General features: G+C 49.9%; 1 protein-coding gene across 2 annotated transcripts in view; it reads right to left on the bottom strand.

Moving 5' to 3' along the window:
* Window positions 1–21,548, bottom strand: part of GPN3 (GPN-loop GTPase 3) — a 76,934-nt gene that overhangs the window by 11,941 nt on the left and 43,445 nt on the right. For both annotated transcript variants that reach the window (XM_069755188.1, XM_069755191.1), the window contains exon 7: window positions 10,661–10,789. In XM_069755188.1, the coding sequence (XP_069611289.1) occupies window positions 10,661–10,789 (129 nt within the window). The remainder of the gene's footprint in view (window positions 1–10,660; window positions 10,790–21,548) is intronic.

The following is a 21,548-nucleotide window of genomic DNA, read 5'->3' as shown; positions in this document are numbered from 1 at the left end:
GGAGATGGCCACCAGAAACGCCACATTGCAGGACAGAACAGACAGTGAGGCCTCATGGGTAGGTTCAAGGGGGGAGCCTCCAGAACAAGATTGAGGTCCCAGGGATCCACAGGAGTCTGGTACGGGAGAGCCGTATGCGCCACTCCTTGAAGAAAAGTTCTGATCTGAGAACAGGATTGATATAAATCTTTGTACCGTGATAGCCAGTAGCTAAGGACTTCTGAAAGGGACTTCAGAAAATGAATGAAAAGGGTTGCTATCTGACCCTTTAGAGAACTAAGGGCAAGGCCAGCATCAAGTCCCGCCTTGAGAAAACGGCCAAAATGGAAGGTTTCAACGGCAAAGCTGTTAAATTGGGTCACCAAGAACTCTGTGGCAGATTGGTCCTTGGTACCGAAGATCTGGCCTGTCTGGGGGCCTCCAGTGGGAGTCCGCAAGGAGATTGACGATCTCAGCGAACCAGAACCTTCTGGGCTAATCTGGTGCGGTCAGAATGACCGGCACCCCCTCCGCATTGATCTTCAACAGCCTGGGACGAAAGGGCAGGGAGGAACAGATAGGGAAGTACAAATTGCGACCCAGGAATGGTCAAAACATCGGTATCCACAACAAGTTCCCCATCAAAGGCAAATTTGAAGGAAGACCCCCTGAACCAGGGACCATTCTCCTGCTGCAAGGCCCTCGCGGCAGAGAAAAACACTGCGGCATAGTTGTCCACGCCGCAGATATGCACTGCGGATAGTACCTCCGCCATTGCCAAGAGACTCCGATTCCCTCCCTGGTGATTGACATATGCCACAGCTGAGGCATTGGACGTCTGGATTCTGACTGGCAGACCTCTGAGAAGCCTTTCCCAGTGACACAGGGACAGAAGTATGGCCCCTATCTCAAGGGTGTCGATCGGCAGAGAGGACTCTTGCTCCGACCAAGGCCCCCTTCACTGACAGATGGCGACAAACCGCGCCCCAGCCGGGAAGGCTGGTGACCGTCGTCACCACCTGCCATGGGAGGACCGGACCTGGGGAATGAGAGGGGATGACAGCCACCAGTTGAGAGGCTATTAGAATCGGACGGAAAGCCGGATCGGAGGATCCAGAGACAGCACAGACGTGTCCCACTGAGAAAGGATGGCCTACTGAAGTGGTCTCAAGTGGAACTGCGCAAAAGGGAATGCTTCCGATGCTGTCACCATGCGTCACATCATTGCTGAACGGAAGGAAGGCAGCTGACGGCCTTGCAGAGAGCGAACTCCGTATGGAGAATTGCCCGCTTCTCTTTGAGAAGAAAAACCCCCGACTGAGGGGTGTCGAACAGCATGCCTAAGAGGACGAGACGCTGACTCGGAACAAAACAAGACTTTGTTCTGTTGGCCAGCCACCAGAAATGGCACAGGGGGTCGAGGGCAATAGTCAAGACTCTCCTGGGCCTGAGAAAGGGGCAGAGCCTTGATGAGGATGACTGAGGTAAGGAATGAGCACTAGGCCCCTGATCCTCAAAATGGCCATAAATGTAGCCATGATCTTTATGAAGACACTGGGAGTGGTCGCAAGACCGAGCGGCAGGGCGACAAACTGGAAATGACTCTTCTGCGCCGCGAAACGTAGGAAACTCAGGTGTGCTGGGAAAATCAGAAAATGGAGCTAGGAATCTTGGATATCCATGGAGCACAGGAATTCCTGTGGATCCATGGAAGCCAGAACTGAACAGAGGAACTTCATCCTGAAATGCCGCAGGCGGAACCTTCTATTCACTAACTTTAGAGCCAGGATGGGTCGAACTGCGCAAATCTTCTTCGGTTTGAATAGAAACCTGTGAAGTGTTCCTACTGTGGGACGGAAACGATAACCTCCGAACAAAGAAGGAAGGTAATGGACGCAAAGAAACCTGGGATCAGAGGAGGATTTTTTAGAGGGCGGGATTCGAAGAAGCAATTCCGGGGCCGCGAAGTGAACCCTATCTTGTATCCAGAGGATACCACCTCCCTGATCTAAGCGTCCTCCACCGAGGCCAGCCAAACATCCCTGAAAAAAAAAAAAACAGGAGACGCTCGCCCAAACTGGAAGAAACACTGAGCTCTTAGCACGAGTTATGCCGAGGAAGATTTGCCAGGTCTAGGCCTGGTGGACCAACCATGGGAGTTGCGGGAACGCAGGGAAGGGGTAGGCTTGAAGGAAGCCTTTTCTCTAGCCAGACGAGACCGCGGTCTGTGTTAGCTATAGGAATCTTCCGACGCCGCGAAAACAGGATTTTTGGTTGCTTACCGTAAAATCTGTTTCTTGGAGCCTCCATTGGGGGACACAGGAACCATGGGTGTATGCTGCTGCCACTAGGAGGCTGACACTATGCAAATAAAAAAATTAGCTCCTCCTCTGCAGTGTACACCCCACCGACTGGCATTAAACTCTTCAGTTAGTGAGAAAGCAGTAGGAGAAAGAACAAGGTTGAAAAACCATAACCACAAACTTGAGAACTGTAAACGTGAGAACAGTCAGAGAACATATAACAAAAACATTGGGAGGGTGCTGTGTCCCCCAATGGAGGCTCCAAGAAACAGATTTTACGGTAAGCAACCAAAAATCCTGTTTTCTTTATCGCCTCTCATTGGGGGACACAGGAACCATGGGACGTCCCAAAGCAGTCCCAAGGGCGGGAAAACAGACTTCCATCAGGTCAGAGGACTCACCACTGCCGCCTGCAGGATCCTTCTGCCTAGGCTGGCGTCCGCCGATGCGTAGGTATGGACCTTGTAAAATTTGGCGAACGTGTGGATGGAAGACCAAGTTGCCGCTTTGCAAAGCTGTAGGGCGGAAGCCCTGTGGTGCACCGCCCAGGAGGCGCCGACTGCCCGGGTAGAGTGAGCCTTAATCCCAGGAGGGGGCACTCTGTTCTTGACCCGGTAAGCCTCCAAAATTGCCGTTCTGATCCAGCGAGCAATAGTCGCTTTAGAAGCCGGCTGGCCTCTGCGCGTGCCATCAGGAATGACGAAAAATGAATCCGTCTTCCGGAAAGAGGATGTTCTATCCAGATAAATCCTCACTGCCCTGACTAGGTCCAGCTTGTTCAACGATCGCTCCAGAGGATGAGTCGGAGCTGGACAAAAGGAAGGTAGAACGATGTCCTCGTTGAGGTGGAAGGTGGAAACCACCTTAGGAAGAAAAGAAGGTGGAGGTCGGAAGACCACCTTGTCCTGGTGAATGACCAAAAACGGAGGGCGGCAAGACAGTGCCGCCAGCTCGGAAACGCGGCGAATGGACGTGATGGCCACAAGAAAGGCCACCTTCCAAGATAAAACTGATAGAGGAATCTCCCTAAGAGGTTCAAAGGGAGAAACCTTCAGAACGTCCAGTACCAGGTTTAGGTCCCATGCCTCCACAGGGGCCCTGTACGGCGGGACGGCGTGGGCTACCCCCTGAAAGAAGGTCTTAACCTGTGGCCGAGAGGCCAAGGTCTTCTGAAAGAGGATGGAAAGCGCAGAGACCTGACCCTTCAGGGAACTAAGAGCCAGGCCCGAATCCAGTCCTGCCTGAAGGAAGGCCAAAAGAGAAGGCAGGGAAAAAACCATAGGCGGCACGCGGTTGGACTCGCACCAACGGAAGTAGGCCTTCCAGGTGCGGTAGTAGATCCTGGAAGACGAAGGCTTCCGAGCCTGAATCATGGTGTGAATGACCCGGTCCGAAAGGCCGGACGCTCTTAGAACCGCGGTCTCAACAGCCACGCCGTTAAACTGAGCGACCGAGAATTCGGGTGGCAGATAGGACCCTGGGACAGCAGATCGGGCCTGTCTGGAAGGCGCCAGGGAGCGTCCGCGAGAAGGTTGACGAGCTCCGCGAACCAAGCTCTCCTGGGCCAATCCGGGGCGATCAGGATGACCGGCACCCCTTCCGCTTTGATCTTCTTCAACAGTTTGGGAAGTAATGGAAGGGGTGGGAACAGATAGGGCATCTCGAACTGTGACCAAGGAATGGCCAGAGCATCGACGCCCACTGCGAGAGGATCGCGTGACCTGGAGACGAATTGTGGAACCTTCCTGTTGATCCGAGACGCCGTGAGATCCACATCCGGAGTTCCCCATCGAAGACAAATCTGATGGAAGACCTCCGGATGCAGGGACCATTCCCCCGCCGCGAGACCCTCGCGGCTGAGGAAGTCGGCGGCCCAGTTTTCTACGCCGGGGATATGCACCGCGGATATCACCGGAACCGTTGCCTCTGCCCAAAGGAGGATCTTGGACACCTCGGCAAGGGCCAAGGAGCTCCGAGTCCCCCCCTGATGGTTGACATATGCCACAGCCGTGGCATTGTCCGTCTGGATCCGGACTGGAAGGCCCCTGAGAATCCTTTCCCAATGGCGGAGGGACAGAAAGATGGCCCGAATTTCGAGGACGTTGATCGGCAGCGCGGACTCCTGTAGCGACCAACGGCCCTGAACCGTCAGGTGGCGAAAAACCGCACCCCAGCCGATCAGGCTGGCATCCGTTGTCACCACCTGCCAGTGAACCGGAAGGAAGGACCTGCCCTGGGAGATGAGAGGAGACGTCAGCCACCAGTTGAGAGACCGCTTGACCCGAAAGGAGAGTCTGATCGGCCGATCCAGGGAGAAGACCGACCTGTCCCACTGAGACAGAATGGCTTGCTGAAGGGGTCGAGAATGGAATTGGGCGAAGGGAATCGCTTCCAAGGTAGCTACCATCCTCCCCAGAACCTTCATGGCCGATCGGAGGGAGGGAGGCCGAGGACCCTGGAGCAAGAGAATGTCCCGACAAAGGGTGGATCTCTTGTCCTTGGGAAGGAAGACTCTGGACTGACGAGTGTCGAAGAGCATGCCCAGAAAGATGATGCGCTGAGAAGGAATAAGGCAGGACTTCTTCCGGTTGACCAGCCATCCGAAACGGGATAAGGTGTCGAGAACAATGGACAAGCTTTCGTGGGCCTGAGCAAAGGACGGAGCCTTGATGAGGATGTCGTCGAGGTATGGAAACAGAACCAAGCCTCTGACTCTCAAAATGGCCATCAGCGCCGCCATGATTTTCGTGAACACCCTTGGCGCGGTTGCGAGACCGAACGGCAGGGCGACGAACTGAAAATGATCTTGTTGCACTGCGAAGCGCAGGAAACGGTGATGTCCGGGAAATATTGGAACATGTAGGTAGGCGTCCTGGATATCTATAGAGCATAGAAATTCCTGAGCCTCCATGGAAGCAATTACTGAACGAAGGGATTCCATCCTGAAGTGTCTCAGGCGAACCCTCCTGTTCAACAATTTGAGGTCCAGAATGGGACGAACCTTGCCGTCTTTTTTTTCGGTACCACAAAGAGGTTCGAGTAGAAACCCGTGTACCGTTCCTTTTCTGGGACGGGAACGATTACCCCGGATTTGAGCAGAGAAGCGATGGCTGCGAAGAAGCCCGGAACCAAAGCGGGATCTTTTGGAGGACGAGATTGGAAGAAACGATCTCTGGGTCGGGAGGCGAACTCTATTTTGTATCCCGAAGACACAACTTCCCTGACCCATGCATCCTCTACTGCGGAAATCCAGACGTCCCTGAAACGGAGAAGACGGCCCCCCAACCTGGGAGTTGGGCTGGAGTCTTGCCGAGAGTCATGCGGAAGTGGATCTTCCAGTCCTGGGCCTGGACGATCTACCCTGGGAATAGCGAGGACGCCAGGACGGAGTGGGCCTGAAGGACACCGCCTTCTTCTCTTGACGTGCCTGTGGCCTCTGTTGCTGCTGGGAAAAGGAGTTTGACGCAGCGAAGCGACGAAAAGGCCGGAACGAGCGAAACTGCCGTCTAGGAGGAGGGCGACGAGGTTTAGCCTGGGGGAGAAGGGAACTTGTGCCCCCAGTGGCGTCCTTAATGATCTGGTCCAGCTGGGAACCAAAGAGACGAGAGCCCTGGAAGGGCAGACTAGTGAGGGACTTTTTGGAGGACAAGTCCGCCTGCCAGGCCTTGAGCCAAACGGTCCGGCGGATGGCAACGGCATTGCTGGAAGCCTGAGCCGCACAAGACGCGACATCCAGGGAGGCGGAAACCAGGTATTCACCAGCGTGGGAAATCTGGTTGGCAAGTTCCGCTAATTGCGCGGAAGGAGCCCCGTCCAGGATACCTCGCCGCAGATCCTTGGCCCATTTTGAGATGGATTTTGAGGCCCAAGTGGAAGCAAAGGCCGGGCATAGCGCTGCTGAAGCCGCTTCGAAGGCAGATTTTGCGAAGGATTCTATAACTCTGTCGTTAGAGTCCTTCAGAGACGCTCCGCCGGACAGTGGGAGCACCGTGTTGGTGGACAGCCTGGACACAGGTGGATCCACCGAGGGAGAGACCGTCCAATTGGCGGTAAGATCTGGTGAAAAAGGATATAACACCCCCAGGCGTTTTCCCCTCTGAAAACGTCTGGTCGGATTCTCTCTCTCTCTGGTCAGGATTTCCTCGAATTCAGGATGAGGGGCAAAAAATCTTGAAGGTGGTTTGGCCCGTCTAAACGAAACCGCCTGATCTGCGGGTTCCGTAGAGGGATCCTTAATGCCGCAGGTTTGGTTTATAGCCCGAATGAGGTTCTGGACCGACTCACTCATGGTGGCGATTTGGCTAGGATCCAACTCCGACATCTCCTCTGAGGGCGCATCAGATAAAGCCTCGCCTGACTCAGGGGAGGAGGAACGGTGCGACACCAACCGCGGGGGAGGGCCGTGCGGCGAGATGGAACGCGAAGAGGACTCAGACCGACGTTGCTGTCTGGACCTTTTGTGGCTAATCAAGGAGGGCTCAGGCGGCGGTTCCTGCGACCCGCTGGCCACTGCAGGGGTCTGCAGGGGTAACCGATCCAGCGCGGACACCAGGGTTTGAGACACCCGTGTTAAATTGGCCACCGATTCTGACAGAGAAGCGGCCCAGCCTGGGATGGGGGGATCACTCTCGGGCGGAACAGCCGGGGGATCCTGGGCGGTGGGAACAATCGGGTTGCTGCAGGACTGACACAGCGGGGAGGACTGACCTGAGGGAAGTTTGCTGTTACAGGACGAACATGCAAAGTACGTGACTAAGGCAGAAGATGAAGAGGTAGGGGGACGAGAGCGGCCCCCTTTAGAGGTAGACATTTTTAGGGACCCTGAAGATGCCAGTGGGTTAGGGGACAGTGGGCAGAGGGGGGTGTCAGTCTGCAGTGCAGCTACTCACGGACCCGGTCCTGGAAGATGTCCCACTTGTCCTCGGCGGAGAACTTCCCTGAGGTGCTGATTCTGCGATGCTGAGCCACAGAAGATGCGAGTGCTGCTGCTGTGAGAAGCGGTGCACACCGGCCGAGGGACCCACGAGGAAGGGGGTGGAGCCAGACGCAGAGGCGCCGGTGGGCAGGGCGCAGTATGTCGGGCGGGAAAGAAGCCCGCCCGCAGAACCGGAAGTGAGGAGCCGAGAAACCGGAAGTAGGCCCCGGCGTAAGCCGGGACCTAAATTAGAGACCGGCGCCGCCGGAGAAGGGAACCGCGGCGCCGGAGCAGCGCGCCGCAGAGTCCGAGAAGAGCGGCAGTCCGCCAAGGCTGCCCGAACGGAACCGGCGGGGCCGCGGCGCCAGAGGCAGGCCCCGGCAGAAGCCGGGACCCAAACTAGAGGCCGGCGCCGGAGAATCGCGGCGCCGGAGCGTCGCCAGAGGATCGCGGCGCCGGAGCGCCGCCTGAGAATAGCGGCGCCGGAGCGCCGCTGGAGAGTGGCGGCGTCGGAGCGCCGCAGAAAGCAAGCGGCACGGCACCCTGCCAAGGACGCCGTGCAGACACAGGACACACCGCGGCCGCCGAGAAGCGAGACCGCAAGGGGGAGCGGCGCGGCAGCCCGCCAGGCCGAGACTCCACAAGGGAGACACCGTGGCTGTGCGGCCGCCAATGAAGGAGAGCCCCGGAGGAAAATGAGCCACAGCCCCCGTGGCTGTCCCTGGGATCCCCCCAAAACAAACGCCATGAGGGAGGACCGGGGGACATCTGGAGAAAGGATCCCGGGGGAATGGAGAGCCCGCCAGGGGGAAATACTCACCTAAACATCCCACGCCGTTACTAACCTGAGGGGAATGAGACGTCCACGGAGCTGTGATGGACGTCCTCGTCTCCTCCGACCGACAGGCTCTGGTAGGCGAGTGGGTGGGGGACGGAGCCAGGACCGGACTTCTGAGCACGCTTCTGTGCTAGGATCTTGGTCCTGGAGAGGGATCTATGAGGATACGGGGTGGCAGTACACGCCGTACTCATAGTCCGTATTGTGGGACTACAGGCGTGACTGCTCACCCTGTATCCCTCCGGAAAACCTGAAAAGAAACGACGCACATTGAGGTAGATAAGGGTCTAATGAAAGACCCGTGTCCACCTCCTACTGACACTAAGCTAAACTGAAGAGTTTAATGCCAGTCGGTGGGGTGTACACTGCAGAGGAGGAGCTAATTTTTTTATTTGCATAGTGTCAGCCTCCTAGTGGCAGCAGCATACACCCATGGTTCCTGTGTCCCCCAATGAGAGGCGATAAAGAAACAGCGAAAGGACAAAAAGGAGCTGAACTGCCATTTCAGGGGAGGCCGGCGGGGCATGGGGGGAACTCGTGCCTCCCGTGGCGTCCTTAATAATTTGTTCCAGCATGTAGCCAAAGAGACAGACCCCCTGGAAGGGGAGGCTGGTAAGGGATTTCTTGAAGACAAGTCCACCTGCTGTGTGTAGAGCCGAATATTCCACCGGATGGCCACCATATTGCTGGACGCGTGAGCTGCACAAGCCGCGCATCTAGGGAGGCAGATACCAAATATTTCCCTGCATAGGAAATCTGGTTGGTGAGGTCGGCTAGCTCCCCAGGAGGAGCTCCAGCCGGGGTGCTCTTACAAGGCTGTTTGGTCCATCTAGCTATGGTCCTTGAGATCCAGGTAGAGGCAATGGCCGAGGCACAAAGTAGAAGCAGCCGCTTCAAAGGCTGATTTATCCAGTGATTCTATAATTGTATCCTTGGAACCCATGAGGGATGCTGCATTGGAAAGTGGAGGGGCCAAGTTGGTAGACAGTCTGGGAACTGACAAGTCCAGAATTGCCCGCTTCTTGCCGAGGAATCAGTCCAGTTAGCGAAGAGCTCAGGGGAGAAGGAATATAGGATGCAGAGATGCTTCCCTGTCTGAAAGCATCTGGTATGGTTCGCCTTTCCCCTGGCAAGTACCACCACAAATTCAGTGTGTGGGGCAAAGACCTTGGAAGGTGGTTTTGACCCTCTAAACGAAACCGCATATTCTGCGGGTTCCGTAGAGGTATCCATGATGGTTAAGGTCTGGTTGATCGCAACAATAAGGTTATGTACCTGTAGTGAAACCAAGTCTGAAACTTCCTCTGCAAACATGACAGAGGATGCCAGTCTCTTTCGGGAGAGGATCTGGAAGAGGTATTCCCATAGAATGTAAGTCCGCAAGGACAGGGTCCTCTCTCCTCTGTACCAGTCTGTCACTGTAAACGATATCTATAACTCTGTATGTAACCCCTTTCTCATGTACAGCACCATGGAATTAATGGTGCTATGTAAATAAATAATAATAATAATAATAATAATAAAGAGGGATCTCACCGTTTCAGACCGGAGGAACACACGCTTGTGTGCTAGGATCATGGTCCTGCTGTCGGATCTATGAGGATACGGGGTGGCAGTACTCGCCGTACTCATAGTCCATAATGTGGGATTACAGATGTGACTGTTCACCCTGTATCCCTCCGGAAAACTTGAAAGAAAACCATGCACATTGAGGTAGATAAGGGTCTAATGAAAGACCCGTGTCCACCTCCTACTGACACTAAGCTAAACTGAATATCCTTCTTCCTGTCGGTAGGGTGTACACTGCAGAGGAGGAGCTAACTTTTTTATTTGCATAGTGTCAGCCTCCTAGTGGCAGCAGCATACACCTATGGATCCTGTGTCCCCCAATGAGGCGATAGAGAAATACGAATTTCCTAATAATTGTGCACACAGTGTAAGTGCTTTATTAGGACATACTGTCGTCATAGTTCGGGGTCTCCCACTAAGGATCCCGACTATGTGCCAGAAAGGGGCATTCCGCTGGAAAACCGCTACTACATGGACAGACCAAGCATATCCATATGTTACATAGTAGGCCAGTCATTACAACAGACAACATAATTATGAAAGCATGCCAAATCATGCTCTAGGCAGGAAAAGAAACGCTGGTCGTGAGGTGCGTGTATTGCAGACAGCCCATTGAATATATTGTTTATGGTCACAGATAACCAAGATACATCTTATTAAAATTATGCTTCATAAAAAATAAATCATGGAATAGTTTATCATCCTTTGGTACACTACTTTCAAAAAAATGAACATGGGCACATACTAATGTACTGGTAAAGAAGCCCTTGTATACAGCATGGCTCATAAAATATGGAGCTTAAGGACAGATAGCTTTTATACAGCAGCTAAATTACCTGATCTCCTTTTAGTCACATTGGAATATCGCATACCTAGGTTGTCATAGAGTTGGACGGGCCCTAGGTGTGAGTGATAATATGGAGGCTTGTGTGTGAGATAACTAACGTTTTCTTTCTTTTTTTTGCATGATCCACACTATTGTTAATATAGGCCGTTTTAATAAATATTAAACATAAAAGGATCTTTTGCTTTGTTTTCCATCAGTGCTGAACATACCTTTGGCTCTTTAAACTCCAAGTCTTCCCCATACTGTATAGAGAAATCTATATGCTGGAGTACGATATTAATAGATTCTTCATCTGATCGATCAAACGGTAAGAACCGAACCATGCTGTAGTCATCAATCTAACACAGAAAAAAAAAAAAATCATAAGCCAGGTCAACACATTTTTCCCCACCATAGATCTCACCATTGTCTATCGGGACTCTGCAGAACAAAAACAAAACAAACAAACAAAAAAAAAAACATGTGTAAGGGCTGTCGTCGCCACGTATTGTGGGATGTTGTGTCTGCTACAAATTAAATTGTAAAATCCAAGTACATGTACAAAGAGAGAGTCACAGTGACATATCAGAACATAACTCCTTTATTACATAATATGGTCAGAGTTTATATAGGTTTCTTACTGGACATATGTTGTAATTGGGTCAGCTTATCTTTAAATATTTGCTGGCATTAGCATACATACATCTGTGAAGAAACCAGATTATATCTTAATTGCCCAGACAACTACTGTATCTTAAGCAAACCAAGAAAAATTGACTTCATCTGTATGTTGGGTTTTGGATTTAAGTGTCGATTTCTGGTTGGTCAAGGAAACAGACTTGTTTGTGTAAAGGTACCTTCACACATAACGATATCGTTAAGGATATCGTTGCGGGGGCGTGTCCTAGCTGGCCATGTGAGTGGAAGCAGGGAAGAGTGCTCCTGCTGCCAGAAGGACAAAAATCCTGCTTTAACCCCGATTCTCGGGTAAACTCACCTAAATCCGGCTGGCTGAAGGTCCGGAGAGTGCAGCGGTGCGGAGCGGCGGGTCCGGAGTCGGCAGCGATGACCAGGAGGCGGCAGAAAGACGCTGGCACCAGCGATGCAGGAGCCGGCCAAGATGGTGCCGATGCTAGGGAGGACGCCGAGAAGGAGAACGCCGCATGTCAGCGGCGCATGGAGGTGGCCGCAAAGCTGCAGCAGTATGCCAGAGTGGAGGCTGCTGAGGAGGCAGAACCAGGATCTGGAGCTGGAGCTGACCAGGAGGAGGAGGAAGCAAGCAAGGCTGAGCAGCATGAGGTACAGAGGGGGAAGGAGAGAGGCAGCATGGCTGGGGCTAGTGGGGGACCTGAAGCCATATCACAGGGAGAGGAGCCGACTCTTAGAGATGTTATCACACTGATCTCTTCATGTCAGCAATCCCTGAACTCCTTGGCCCAGCAGATGCAGGAAGTTAAAGGGGACACGGCACAGATTAATGCGGCCCTGCAGAAAATGGACAAACGTATAGGAGTGGTGGAGGAGAGGGTGAGCACGGCAGAAGATCACATAGTGAAATTACAAAAAGCTGAAAAGAAGTTCACCCAAGCAATAGCTGAGCTCGCTGCCAAAAATGAGGATCTGGAAAATAGATCCAGAAGAAATAATATACGTATAGTGGGGCTGCCTGAAAAGACTGAGGGGAGAAATCCCACAGAATTTGTTGAAAATTGGCTGTTGGAGAAGATTGGGAGCACAGTGTTGACAAAAGTTTTTGCTGTTGAACGTGCTCATAGGGTCCCGCTGCAGCCCCCTGCCCCAGGAGCAAATCCCCGTACCATGCTTGCTAAAATACTGAACTACAGGGACAGAGACATTATCCTCAGAAAGGCTAGAGAGATGGAGGATCTGACGGCTGGAGGTCAAAAAGAAAAAAATAAATAAATAAATAGCCATTTATCCGGATTATTCCGCTGCGGTTCAGAAACAGCGGATGAAGTTTACTGGAGTCAAGCGACGACTGAGGGAGCTGGGAGTGCAGTACTCAGTGATGTTTCCCGCCAAGCTGAGACTGGTGGCTTTTAACCCCTTCAACACCCAGCCTATTTTGACCTTAAAGACCTTGCCGTTTTTTGCAATTCTGACCAGTGTCCCTTTATGAGGTAATAACTCAGGAACGCTTCAACGGATCCTAGCGGTTCTGAGATTGTTTTTTCGTGACATATTGGGCTTCATGTTAGTGGTAAATTTAGGTCAATAAATTCTGCATTTATTTGTGATAAACACGGAAATTTGGCGAAAATTTTGAAAATTTCGCAATTTTCACATTTTGAATTTTTATTCTGTTAAACCAGAGAGATATGTGACACAAAATAGTTAATAAATAACATTTCCCACATGTTTACTTTACATCAGCACAATTTTGGAAACAAAATTTTTTTTTGTTAGGAAGTTATAAGGGTTAAAATTCGACCAGCGATTTGTGATTTTTACAACGAAATTTACAAAACCATTTTTATTACGGACCACCTCACATTTGAAGTCAGTTTGAGGGGTCTATATGGCTGAAAATACCCAAAAGTGACACCATTCTAAAAACTGCACCCCTCAAGGTACTCAAAACCACATTCAAGAAGTTTATTAACCCTTCAGGTGCTTCACAGCAGCAGAAGCAACATGGAAGGAAAAAATGAACATTTAACTTTTTAGTCACAAAAATTATCTTTTAGCAACAATTTTTTTATTTTCCCAATGGTAAAAGGAGAAACTGAACCACGAAAGTTGTTGTCCAATTTGTCCTGAGTACGCTGATACCTCATATGTGGGGGTAAACCACTGTTTTGGCGCACGGCAGGGCTTGGAAGGGAAGGAGCGCCATTTGACTTTTTGAATCAAAAATTGGCTCCACTCTTTAGCGGACACCATGTCACGTTTGGAGAGCCCCCGTGTGCCTAAAAATTGGAGCTCCCCCACAAGTGACCCCATTTTGGAAACTAGACGCCCCAAGGAACTTATCTAGATGCATAGTGAGCACTTTGAACCCCCCCAGGTGCTTCACAAATTGATCCGTAAAAATGAAAAAGTACTTTTTTTTCACAAAAAAATTCTTTTAGCCTCAATTTTTTCATTTTCACATGGGCAACAGGATAAAATGGATCCTAAAATGTGTTGGGCAATTTCTCCTGAGTACACCAATACCTCACATGTGGAGGTAAACCACTGTTTGGGCACATGGTAAGGCTCGGAAGGGAAGGAGCGCCATTTGACTTTTTGAATGAAAAATTATTTCCATCGTTAGCGGACACCATGTCGCATTTGGATAGCTCCTGTGTGCCTAAACATTGGCGCTCCCCCACAAGTGACCCCATTTTGGAAACTAGACCCCCCAAGGAACTAATTTAGATGCCTAGTGAGCACTTTAAACCCTCAGGTGCTTCACAAATTGATCTGTAAAAATGAAAAAGTAATTTTTTTTCACAAAAAAATTCTTTTCGCCTCAATTTTTTCATTTTCACATGGGCAGTAGGATAAAATGGATCATAAAATTTGTTGGGCAATTTCTCCCGAGTACGCCGATACCTCATATGTGGGGGTAAACCACTGTTTGGGCACTCGGCAGGGCTCGGAAGAGAAGGCGCGCCATTTGACTTTTTGAATGGAAAATTAGCTCCAATTGTTAGCGGACACCATGTCGCGTTTGGAGAGCCCCTGTGTGCCTAAACATTGGAGCTCCCGCACAAGTGACCCCATTTTGGAAACTAGACCCCCCAAGGAACTTATCTAGATGCATATTGAGCACTTTAAACCCCCAGGTGCTTCACAGAAGTTTATAACGCAGAGCCATGAAAATAAAAAATAATTTTTCTTTCCTCAAAAATGATTTTTTAGCCTGGAATTTCCTATTTTGCCAAGGATAATAGGAGAAATTGGACCCCAAATATTGTTGTCCAGTTTGTCCTGAGTACGCCGATACCCCATATGTGGGGGTAAACCACTGTTTGGGCGCACGGCAGGGCTCGGAAGGGATGGCACGCCATTTGGCTTTTTAAATGGAAAATTAGCTCCAATCATTAGCGGACACCATGTCACGTTTGGAGAGCCCCTGTGTGCCTAAACATTGGAGATCCCCCAGAAATGACACCATTTTAGAAACTAGACCCCCAAAGGAACTAATCTAGATGTGTGGTGAGGACTTTGAACCCCCAAGTGCTTCACAGAAGTTTATAACGCAGAGCCATGAAAATAAAAAAAAAATTATTTTCTCAAAAATGATCTTTTAGCCTGCAATTTTTTATTTTCCCAAGGGTAACAGGAGAAATTTGACCCCAAAAGTTGTTGTCCAGTTTCTCCTGAGTACGCTGATACCCCATATGTAGGGGTAAATCACTGTTTGGGCACATGCCGGGGCTCGGAAGTGAAGTAGTGACGTTTTGAAATGCAGACTTTGATGGAATGCTCTGTGGGCGTCACGTTGCGTTTGCAGAGCCCCTGATGTGGCTTAACAGTAGAAACCCCCCACAAGTGACCCCATTTTAGAAACTAGACCCCCCAAGGAACTTATCTAGATATGTGGTGAGCACTTTGAACCCCCAAGTGCTTCACAGACGTTTACAACGCAGAGCCGTGAAAATAAAAAATCATTTTTCTTTCCTCAAAAATTATGTTTTAGCAAGCATTTTTTTAGATTCACAAGGGTAACAGGAGAAATTGGACCCCAGTAATTGTTGCGCAGTTTGTCCTGAGTATGCTGGTACCCCATATGTGGGGGTAAACCACTGTTTGGGCACACGTCAGGGCTCGGAAGTGAGGGAGCACCATTTGACTTTTTGAATACGAGATTGGCTGGAATCAATGGTGGCGCCATGTTGCGTTTGGAGACCCCTGATATGCCTAAACAGTGGTAACCCCTCAATTCTAACTCCAACACTAACCCCAACACACCCCTAACCCTAATCCCAACTGTAGCCATAATCCTAATCACAACCCTAACCCCAACACACCCCTAACCACAACACTAACCCCAACACACCCCTAACCCTAACCACAACCCTAATTCCAACCCTAACCCGGGGCTATGTGCCCACGTTGCGGATTCGTGTGAGATATTTCCGCACCATTTTTGAAAAATCTGCGGGTAAAAGGCACTGTGTTTTACCTGCGGATTTTCCGCGGATTTCCAGTGTTTTTTGTGCGGATTTCACCTGCGGATTCCTATTGAGGAACAGGTGTAAAACGCTGCGGAATCCGCACAAAGAATTGACATGCTGCGGAAAATACAACGCAGCGTTCCCGCGCGGTATTTTCCGCACCATGGGCACAGCGGATTTGGTTTTTCATATGTTTACATGGTACTGTAAACCTGATGGAACACTGCTGCGAATCCGCAGCCAAATCAGCACCGTGTGCACATAGCCTAATTCTAAAGGTATGTGCACACGCTGCGGAAAACGCTGCGGATCCGCAGCAGTTTCCCATGAGTGTACAGTTCAATGTAAACCTATGGGAAACAAAAATCGCTGTACACATGCTGCGGAAAAACTGCACGGAAACGCAGCGGTTTACATTCCGCAGCATGTCACTTCTTTGTGCGGATTCCGCAGCGGTTTTACAACTGCTCCAATAGAAAATCGCAATTGTAAAACCGCAGTGAAATGCGCAGAAAAAACGCGGTAAATCCGCCATAAATCCGCAGCGGTTTAGCACTGCGGATTTATCAAATCCGCAGCGGAAAAATCCGCAGAGGACCAGAATACGTGTGCACATTCCTAACCCTAACCCTAACCCTAGCCCTAGCCCTAACCCTACCCCTAGCCCTACCCCTAACCCTACCCCTATTCTAACATTAGTGGAAAAAAAAAAATTTCTTTATTTTTTTTATTGTCCCTACCTATGGGGGTGACAAAGGGGGGGGGGTCATTTATTATTTTTTTTATTTTGATCACTGAGATATAATCTATCTCAGTGATCAAAATGCACTTTGGAACGAATCTGCCGTCCGGCAGATTCGGCGGGCGCACTGCGCATGCGCCCGCCATTTTGGAAGATGGCGGCGCCCGGGAGAAGACGGACGGGACCACGGCTGGATCGGTAAGTATGATAGGGTGGGGGGGAACCACGGGGGGGGGGGGGGGATCGGAGCACGGGGGGGGGGGGAATCGGAGCGCGGGAGGGGTGGAACGGAGCGCGGGGGGCGTGGAACGGAGCACGGGGGGGCTGGAATGGAGCACGGGGGGGTGGAACGGAGCACGGGGAGGGTGGATCGGAGTGCAGGGGGGGTGATTGGAGCACGGGGGGGGTGATTGGAGCACGGGGGGAGCGGACACGAGCACGGGGGGGAGCGGAGCACTGGATGGAGGGGAGCCGGAGCAGTGTACCGGCCAGATCGGGGGGGTGGGGGGGGCGATCGGAGGGGTGGGGTGGGGGCACACTAGTATTTCCAGCCATGGCCGATGATATTTCAGCATCGGCCATGGCTGGATTGTAATATTTCACCCGTTATAATGGGTGAAATATTACAAATCGCTCTGATTGGCAGTTTCACTTTCAACAGCCAATCAGAGCGATCGTAGCCACGAGGGGGTGAAGCCACCCCCCCTGGGCAAAACTACCACTCCCCCTGTCCCTGCAGATCGGGTGAAATGGGAGTTAACCCTTTCACCCGGTCTGCAGGGACGCGATCTTTCCATGACGCCGCATAGGCGTCATGGGTCGGATTGGCACCGACTTTCATGACGCCTACGTGGCGTCAAAGGTCGGGAAGGGGTTAATAAGACCCACTTTTTCTTGACACCGGAGGACGCTACCTAGTGGCTTGATACTCATGAGAAAAAACTTAAGGGAATGGGCGACTGACATTTCGGCGAGATCCAGTTGGGATTTGTTTTCTCTGTCGATAGAGGAGAGTTCTGCGCTCGTTAGCAATGGTTAAAGAGTTGAGCAACTGTTGGGGGTTTTGCTGGGCCATATTGAAGGAATGGCCGGAGGGGACAGTACCAAATACTAAGTACGGGGGAGGAGGGTTATGCTGGGTACTGTGAACTGGTTTGGTACTTTTTCTATATGTTAATATAAGTTGAAATGTTAAGATACAATAAAGTGAAAGTTGGGGGGGAAATGGTGTTTGCTACGGCAGCGGGACACGAATGGAGAGGGTTAAGTAAGGGAGAGTGTTCGCAGTGGGCAGTGGAGCCCCACTCTTGATGAGAGGAAGAATGCGTTATATTGGGGGGGTTAGGGGGGCAAGTTAAGAGGGGGCAGGGGGGGTGGGAGGCTTGGGGCAGCTCATACATGGGAAATTGGATACTTTAAGAAATGATGAGCCACGTGATGGGAGATTGTATTAAAATATTGAGTTGGAATGTGAGAGGTCTGACGGATAAAACACGGCGGGCGGCAAGTCTGCAGTATGTCCGAGAACAGAAGGTCTCAATGATAGGTCTGCTGGAGACACATTTAGTGCGGGAGAGGGTGAACGTATTGAATAGGCGCTGGATACAGAGGGCGTATCATTCTACTTTCTCGACGTACTCTAGGGGTGTGTGTGTTAATACCTGCGGGGGTGCAGTATGAGGAGGTAATGGTAAAAGAGGATGTGGATGGTCAGTATGTGGTGGTGAAATGTAAAATAAATGGAGTGCTGATGTGTATAGCGGCAATGTATATTCGGCCCCCATACTCAAGTAAGAAGATAAGAGAGGTGCTGGAGAGGGTAGAGCGTTGGGGACCGTTACCATCTCTAATTATTGGCGATCTTAATAATATCTGTGATGACTTTTGGGACAAAAACAAAAATCCCCAGAATAGAACAGGGGGACATATCACTACGTTTGGGACCTATGTCCGGGAAGTAGGTATGATTGATTTATGGAGAGTTAGACATATTGGGGAAAGGACGTACTCATGCTACTCGCCAGCTCATGGTACTTTGTCTAGGATTGACTTGGCGCTGGGTAACTGTTTACTGGACACGATGGTAGGGGAGGTGAGATATTTGCCTAGGGCTCTTTCAGACCATAGTCCAGTTGAGGTGGAATTTCGGCCGGTGGGGACACGGATCGGGAGCAGGAAGGAGTGGAAGATTCACCCTAATTGGCTACACAGTATGGACTTGGAAAAGATAAAGAAGGAGTTGGTGGAATTTTTTGAGATCAACGAGGGAAGTGTAGATGTTCTTACTGTGTGGGAAGCCATGAAAGCGTACTTGAGGGGATTGCTGTTCAGGGATATTAGCAGGTGTAAGAGGAAATCGAGAGAGACAGAGGTTGGCGGTTGAAGGGCTGAGGATAGCCGAGGATGAGATGGTAATAGCGGGTACTCCGGAAGCTGGGAGGAGGCTAAATGCAGCTCAGAGTCAGTTGGAGGAGGTATTGCTCGGTAAGGCTGAAAGGAAGAGGGAATTCATGAATCTGGCTTTTTACCAGGAGGGCGAATCTGTGGGTCATTTGCTATCGATGGTGGCTTCTGCCCAGAGAAACACTTCCTTTGTTCATTCTTTGGTATCGGGGAGCGGTGTGGCTGTCTGAGACTTCAGAGATTTTGGACATTTTTGCGGATTTTTATGCGGACCTATATTCCTCTCAGGTAGATGGGTCGGTGGAGGACACGGTGGCGTTCCTTGAGGAATTGGAGCTCCCAAGGCTGAGTGACATAGATAGAGAAGATTTGGAAGCTCCCATCACGGAGGAGGAGTTGGGTCGGGCACTGCAGTCTATGGCTAATGGGAAGGCACCTGGCGTAGATGGATTTCCTGCTGAAATTTATAAAAACTTTGGGGAAGTGCTGATCCCTAAATTAAGGGTACTTCTGGAGGAGGCTAGGAGTGGCGGTCGTCTACCGGCATCTATGCGGGAGGCCATAATAGTGGTGATTCCTAAGGAGGGGAAGGACCCGACACAGCCGGATTCATATCGGCCAATCTCCTTGCTTACTACAGACGTTAAACTTCTGGCTAAGGTGTTGGCGATGAGGTTGACAAGTGTTATTTCCGGCCTGGTGCACTCAGACCAGTCCGGCTTTATGCCTGATCGGTCCACTGTGATCAACTTACGAAGGCTGTATATGAATTTGCAACTCAGATCCGACAACTGTGGCCAGAGAGTTATTGCATCTTTAGACGCTCATAAGGCGTTCGATAGTGTGGAGTGGGGATATCTCTGGCAGGTGCTCCGGAGTATGGGGTTTGGACCACAGTTCATATCCTGGATTCGACTGATGTACTCAATGGCGATGGCTAGGGTTAGGGTAAATGGGGAGTTATCACGGACCATACAACTGGCTAGAGGGACGAGACAAGGGTGTCCGCTCTCTCCTCTTTTGTTTGCTCTGGCTGTGGAACCACTGGCTGCTAAGCTTCGACGGTCTGATGAGGTGACTGGGTTTAAATATGGGATGATTGAAGAAAGGGTGGCGTTGTATGCGGATGACATTCTGCTATTTCTGTATAATTGATCAGGGGGATCTCAGTCTACATATAAATTGGTCCTCAGAAAAAAAAAAATATACAAATAGTAAATAGATTAATCTGAGACCATAGAGAAAAATGTAAATCAAACTTGATTTATTTATTCAAGATAACCAGTTCTTTGGACCTGGAACTGGGTGTTCTTTTTGTGTCTACTGCAAGATGTTATTGCACTGTGATTTTGTGCTTTTCCTTTTTTTCCCCCTCTCTCTTTCTCCCTTGTTGTTCCATTCCCCCTTCCCCCCCTTCCCTTTCTTCCCCTTCACTTTTTTCTTTTTCCCCCCTTTTATTCTTCCCCTTCCTTTCAGGACACGTTTCTACTGGATGTTCTATATATGAGATTGTTGTATTATATATTCTCTTCTGTTTTGTTTGTAACCAGTTTTATAGAGATATGTTTATTTACTGATTCATGTAATATTATTTTTTAGATAAGTGCCTTGATAAAGGCCTATGGCCGAAACGTTGGCATCGGCATCTTGGATGACTGGTTATCTTGAATAAATAAATCAAGTTTGATTTACATTTTTCTCTATGGTCTCAGATTAATCTATTTACTATTTGTATATTTTTTTCTGAGGACCAATTTATATATAGACTGAGATCCCCCTGATCAATTATACTATTATATTTTTGGGGGCTTTCTCATAGTCAATATGTCGTTGAACATGTTATCATATAATCAATCAGAAGCAGAATCTATTATTGCTCAAGTTAATATATCGTGCCAATTTTTAAATACTCCGGCTGATCAACTTAAGACTCGTGATCTGGACAGAATCTATAGAAGAAAGACTGCATTACAATTACATTATGTTACACTTGCTGAGTATCATTAGGCTCAGCGTATACCAAGGGGTCTTCGTGTTTCTCTCAGACCCACTCTTTTCAGAGAAAACAGATTTTTGCGAGAAGTTTGAAGCCATCCTTAATAAATGTTCCATGGACCTTATTCTTTTGACGGTGGATTATCTACATAAAGAGATTCCTCTTATTGAGAGTGAGATTTCCAGTATAGAATCGCAGCTTCGCAACACTCTCTCTCAAGAGGAGTTTAATAAAATTAAAACCCAAACCGACAAGACTATGGCGGAATTTCAATCGCAACTTCAGGAACGCAAAAGACTCAAATTCATTCGTGACACAGATGACTATCAACGTGGTGAGGTGTACAGGTGGACTAACAGGAACATGGAGACCACTGAACGAAGACCTTCGAGACGTTGGAATTCCTCTTACTCATCAGGCTCAGAAAGTGACGGCTCTCGCTCGTCCTTCCGTTCCTATCAGGGACGGGGACGGAACTCTAGGTCTAGAGGTAATAGACAGAATCCCTCCGGGACAGAACCTTCATCTACTAGGATGCAGACCCGTTCTCAGGTGCCTAGTGACCAACTGGTATATAATATTTCCTCACATTTATTATCTTCCACGGAACTCCAGGTCTTACAAAAGGGTCTATCATTTTGTCCTACTCCTCCATTTAATGACTTTATTTTAGATCAGGAATTGAATCGTTTCTTTAGATCCATACGCCTTAAGGTACACTTCTCTGGTATTACACCATTACTCTCATCTTCTACTAGTACTATCGATAGTAATATTGGTAATATGACTGATAGCTCTACACTTTCCCTTAAGAAATTGAATTTGAGTCTTCGTAGTACGTTTTCTCCACC

This window comes from Ranitomeya imitator, chromosome 1 (genome assembly GCF_032444005.1).
Source record: "Ranitomeya imitator isolate aRanImi1 chromosome 1, aRanImi1.pri, whole genome shotgun sequence".
Classification (NCBI taxonomy): domain Eukaryota; kingdom Metazoa; phylum Chordata; class Amphibia; order Anura; family Dendrobatidae; genus Ranitomeya; species Ranitomeya imitator.
This window is presented reverse-complemented; position numbering and strand designations above follow the sequence as displayed.